General features: G+C 49.4%; 1 protein-coding gene across 1 annotated transcript in view; it reads right to left on the reverse strand.

Moving 5' to 3' along the window:
- Positions 1 to 5927, reverse strand: part of LOC104491035 (immunoglobulin superfamily member 3-like) — a 12412-nt gene that overhangs the window by 2643 nt on the left and 3842 nt on the right. The window contains exons 3-4 of the mRNA XM_010133390.1: positions 5758 to 5871; positions 3630 to 4037 (exon numbers count right to left, since the gene is read on the reverse strand). Coding sequence (XP_010131692.1) covers positions 3630 to 4037; positions 5758 to 5871 — 522 coding nt within the window. The remainder of the gene's footprint in view (positions 1 to 3629; positions 4038 to 5757; positions 5872 to 5927) is intronic.

Raw genomic sequence — 5927 nt, forward strand, 5'->3', positions numbered from 1 at the left:
GAATGAGCAGAAAAGGAATGAGGTTAAGTCCTGAGATTTCGAGGACTACTGAGGTAAAAAGGAGGAAAGGAAGGAAATGGCTTTTCAAAACCAACACAAAGCCTCCCCCAGCTCAACAGCTTAAGCAGAAAGAGGGGAACTGCTGTCTGAAGGTTCTGAGAGGTTTTTTTTCCCCTCTTTGCTCTCATGATTATAGTCCTGAAAGATGAGCACGGAGATCTTTACTAATGAGACATGAGTCACAAGCTACACTATTTTTACATTAGTCATTGTGTTATCTCCTGGCTGGTGTGAAGAAAAACAAACAACAGCAAAGCACTTACAGAAAAATAATTATCTTGAATTAGTGCACCCCCAACTCCTCCTCTTCTTCCCATTTCACATCCTTCCACAATTTAAAATGAGCCTCAGGGATTTCTCCTGCCATTCATTCACCACTCCATCAGGGTTGGCACTACTCAGTCTGGATGAAGAGCTGCATTTACAACCATGCAGGCACGCAGGGAACAGTGATTGCCTGGGGGGTTTCTGCTCAAGCCATCTCGGCCTGCAGTATCCCAAGCAAAGAGCTGGCAGATAAGGGCTGTGCTGTCTCCTGAAAGAGGCCCTTTGCAGTACAAATCTTCACTACCAGGAATGATCACTAAAACCTTTCCAGAATCTTGCCCTTTTGCCAGCTCTATTGCAGAGTTACGAGGCTGACACCTCACTGCAAACGAGGGCAGGTACAAAGCACTACAGCGGTACTTGCAGAGTGGTTGCTTTACATGCTGGGAAGCACCCAGCCAATGAGAACCATAACTGCTCTTTGATCTACAGACTTTAAGACAGACATTTAAACTTACGTCATATGCCTCAAAAACTGGGGAATTCGTTTTTCCAAAGGTAAATTGTCCTTGCAGCTTATCTGTTGTTAAAACAGACGAAACTTAGCAGAGTACCCTGAGAATCTGCTTTTGAGGGCTTAGGAGTCCATGAGCGCTGGACAGTCTTTAAGAACCACCTTTTTTAGAAGCAGAGAAGCAGGCAATTTCACCGTGTCTTAAGTCAAGCAAGCAGAGCAGAAGACCAGCTTGGCTGAACAGGGAACATCTCGTGGAACTGAAGAGGAAAAAGAAATTGTACGATCTCTGGAAGCGAGGTCAGGCTTCGCAGGAGGATTACAGAGCTGTTGTTTGTATACGCAGGGAGAAGACACCAAATGCCAAAGTTTAGTTAGAGCTGAAACTGGCCAGTGTTGTGACAGCTAACAAGAAGGCCTTTTTAAAGTTTGTTAATAGCAAAAGGAGGTCTAAAGAAAACACTGGACTGATACTTGTTGAAAACGGTTCCCTGACTAACAGGGATGAAGAAGAAGGGAGGGCATTCAGTGGTTTTTTTGCCTCCGTCTTTTACAATACTGAGCCAGAGGACCTCGAGTGTGGGAACAGTGACTTTCCATTCATGAACACAGAAGTTGTAAGGGATCAGCTGAATGTTCACAAGTCCATGGGGCCTGATGGGATTTAATCCCAAAGTACTGAAGGAGCTAGTGGATGTTATGGCAGGACCCCTCTTGATCATCTACCAAAGGCCTTGGGAATCTGGGGAGGTCTCTCCTGATTGGAAGCTAGCCAGCATTGTTCCAATCTACAAGAAGGGTGTGAGGAAAGACCCAAGAACTAGGGGTACTGTTAGCCTAACCTCATGAAAAAATTATGGAGAAGATTATACTGGGTACTACTGAAAGACATGTAAAGAATAATGCAATCATCAGGCACAGTCAGCATGGGTTCCCAAAGGGAAAGTCCTGTTGAACTAATTTACCAGTGGTGAGCAATCACCAGCAGCATTACTCTGGGCTCAGTTCTAGGGCCAGTCCTGATAAATCTATTTATCAATGACCTGGATGCAGGAATTGAATGCACCATTAGCAAGTCTGCTGACGATACTGAACTGGGAGGTGCTGTTGACTCTCTTGAGGGACAAGATGCCTTGCAAGAAGGATCTAGACAGAATGGAGCATTGGGCACTGACTAACAGAATGAAATTTAACAAGTCCAAATGCTGGAATCTGCACATAGGACAGAGTAATGCCAGGCACAAGTATAAATGGGGAGAGGAGGGGCTGGAGAAGAACCTCGCAGAAGGTTGTCTGGGGTTGCTGATCGGCATCAGGCTCAACAGGAGTCTGCAGTATGCTCTGGCAGCCAAGAGGGCAACCCACATCCTGCAGTGCATCTAACACAGCAGAACCAGCTGGTCAAAAGAGGTGATTACTCCTCTGTATTCAGCACTGGCGCAGCCTCACTTTCAGTGCTGAGTGCAGTTCTGGGCCCCACAGCCGAAAAAGGATGTGAAGGTCCTTGAATATGTCCAGAGGAAGGCAACAAAACTGGTGGAAGGGCTGGAAGCCATGCCCTTTGAGGAGAGGCTGAGGATTTGGGCTTGTCTAACTTGGAGAAAAGGAGCCTGAGGAATGACCTCATTGCTCTCAACATCTTCCCAAAGATGGGAAGTGGAGAGGGAGGTGCTGATCTCTTCGCTCTGGTATCCAGTGAAGGACGTGTGGGGAATGGCTCAAAGCTGCACCAGAGGAGGTTCAGACTGGAGATCAGGAAGCATTTCTTGACCAAGAGGGTGGTCAAACACTGCAACAGGCTTCCTACAGAAGCAGCCAGTGGTCCAAGCTGGTCAGTGTTTAAGGGGATTTGGACAATGCCCTTAACAACGTGTTTTAATGCTTGGTCAGCCCTGACATGGTCAGGGAGTTGGACTAGATGAGTATCGTAGTTCCCTTCCAATTGAAATTTCTATTCTATTCTATTCTATTCTATTCTATTCTATTCTATTCTGTTCTGTTCTGTTCTGTTCTGTTCCTACTCACAACCCTTTAAAGTTGTAGTTTCCTCCCTGGATTGAACTTCTGTAGCACTTCTTCCCCCATTAAATCATGGAAAGAACAAGCAGCACCTGCGGCAACCGCTGATGCGTGGCCAAAACGGTGGTGTTAGGCAGCAGAATCCACTCGAACCACTATCACCAGCAAGGGGGTGGCTCACAAGCCCGTATAGAGGCATACACCCTTGCCATATAGAGGTAGGCTCCTTAGAGCTAACTCCTGTCCCATGAAGAAGCCTGAGCCCTCGTCGCAACCAACAGATGAATCCCTGGAGCTGCACACACCACATCTGCTTCTTGACTCACAGAATGGGGAGCAACAGCGTGAGAAACTGCCTGGACACCCACAAGGGTCTCAATCTCCTCTGCTGCCTCCTTTCATGCAAGGACATTGACCCTGGGGCACACACCTAGGAAACAGATAGTTTCTCCCCTCTCATTCTCAATCAAAATGTGAATAAAACTGGAAGCGTATCCTACTGAATCTGCCAAAAGTAGTGTAAAAAAGTAGATTTGCAGATGCAGTGGTGACACAATATAGCTGTATTTGCAGGACTTGCTTTATGCTCCTTCCAGAAAACCAAGGGTGCACCCAAGAAGACATGAAAGAAAGCATCAGCACGGTCTGTAGCACAGCAGTCCTGCCCTTTGTCCAGACCCACTGTCAATGACAGAGAGATGCTGACTCATGCGTTTGGTCCAAGAGGGCAGTGGGATGCTCAAAGCTGTTGGCATGATGTACTTCTCACCTGGCTGCTTGACGGTGAGGGTGATGAGTCCAGAGAGGTCCTCTGCCCGCTTGTACCAGCGGTCACTGGGGTCGAGGAGCCACTCCTCCACACGGCAGTCATAGGCCCCACTGTCCCGCACGGTAGCGTTTTGGATAGAGAGGAGGTAGAGACCCGGGGACGGGCTCTCCAGGTGCAGCCGGCTCCGCAGGTCACCCAGTGCTGCCACGTCCCCATAGCGTAGGGTGCTCTGTCGGCTTAGCCGGGCCACCATCTCCTTCTCTGGGTGGCCTGGCCTCCAGATGTACCACTCCACTGAAAGCTGGGATGAGGGGCTGGTCCGGCTGCTGACCAGGCACTCCAGGGTCACCCACTGGTTCTCCAGCACTGTGATGTTCTTGTGAGTCTGGTTCACCTGCAGGCGGTTATCTATGGAAAAAAGCCATTAGAAAGACAAGATGACCAAGGGCTGTAAGGATCCTTTGTCCCCCCTACAAGCCCTTCCCACATGGCCACAATCCTGGGGTGTGATTAATGAAATGAGGGGAAAAAAGATAGCAAAAAAAGAAGAGGAGCAAAAGAAAACAGGACTTGTGCTTTTTAGGGTTTTCTGAAAATCTCAGGCTAGCCGCCAACAATGCCCCATTCAGCATAGGGAACTGGAAATCCACAATCTCCCAGTAGGACTGGGAGTGTCCTAAGACACCTTATGAAGGGAGGTCACAACTCAATCTTTTCTCATCTTCTCCTGAAGGAGGGTAGCGGCCTGGTCACACCCTGACCAGTAAACCCTCCTGTTGCTGGAAAAGGGAAAAAAGCAAAGTGGAGAACAGATGGCTGATTATAGAGAACCACCACTGCAAAACGAGAAGTGGCACGAAGGCAAAGTCACACACAGTGTTTTGCTGCCTTGGGAATGTCCCTGGGTTTTGGTCAATGATTTCATTGATACACAGGGGCTGACTGCAATCAGTTCTTTACGTGAAATGACACATTGTACACTCCTAAGGCCTTCACAACTTTTTTCCGGGGGCACAGTTTGGACTTCCCTGGTACAGCTTCTGCAGCAAGCAATGGGCACTGTACTTCCCAGAAAGAGGTGGACAATGCAAAGGAGGGGGCAGATCACAGCTTCTCCCCTCCCTGACCACCTCACAGCCATCTTGGGACTTTGCAGACAGAAACGAGGAGCTGAGACCATCAGCAAGGAGCACACTGTGGCCTGCTGCATTTCCCGTGCAAGCAGGCAAAGCTGTGCTGGGGACCACCACTCATAGTCCCATCCACAGAACTTGTGCCCAGCAAGCCAAATTCAGACAGAGAAAATGCATCAAGTGTCCTAGTCCAGCCCTGCTATGCAGATGCATCCCTCCTGCCTGAGGGGTTTTACTTTCCAGAAACAGACACCCAGAGCAAGTGGAGACAAGGCAGGCCTCCTTGAGAAGCACCGATGTTCTGCCTCAGCAGAACACGGGTTCAGGCTGCTCTCAGAGACTCCCTGCCTCCCTGCTTTGCACAAAATGAGAGCTCTGTCCCCAGCTTGTGAGTGCCATATTTAGCTCCTTCCATCAGCCCACCTTTACCAGGGATGTCTGCTGCCACAGAAAGCACCAGCAGAGCAGATTTCTCCTTTCCTGGCAGCCAGTTCCCCAACTCCTTAAACTTGTTACTCACATCTCATGTGCGCAGCACAGAGGGAAAAGAGACAAGGTTCCCCACGCCTGCCAGGATACAGGCACAGAGTAAAATTAAACTGTGTGCAAAACATAAAAATGCTTTCCCAGGCAGGCACACGCCAGTTCTCTCTCAGTAGGTCGCTAGTCGACACTCTTGCTACATGATGCTCTTGAATATAAAGAAACCTGTCTGGATACGGTGGCTCTCTAGATAATGAGGGACAGACAGCCTTCAGGTGGGGACACTGAAATGCCCACCAACCCAGCCTAAATGGAGGAGGATCACATCAAAGGGGGAAAATGTCCCTCTTTGTGCAGGGATGAGCAGGCATGAAGATGCAAGGAAGAGATGACAAGGCTGTAATGGAAAGAAGGGGAGAGGAACCCTGTTGCCCCAGAAAACCTTGGATTGCTCACAAGCTGCACAACAAGAGCTGATGCCAAGAGGACCCCACCAGCGCGGCATGTGGTACCTGGCTGCTTGACGGTCACCTCCGTCCGCCCTGACACCTCCTCTGCCAGCTTGTACCAGGCGTGGTTGGGGCTAAGCAGCCACTCCTCCACGTGGCAGTAGTAGCTGACACTGACTAGGACTTCCGCCCGCTGCACTGTACGGCTGAAGAGACCCCCCGATGCTGAGCGG

This window comes from Buceros rhinoceros, unplaced genomic scaffold, assembly GCF_000710305.1.
Source record: "Buceros rhinoceros silvestris isolate BGI_N320 unplaced genomic scaffold, ASM71030v1 scaffold18633, whole genome shotgun sequence".
NCBI lineage: Eukaryota > Metazoa > Chordata > Aves > Bucerotiformes > Bucerotidae > Buceros > Buceros rhinoceros.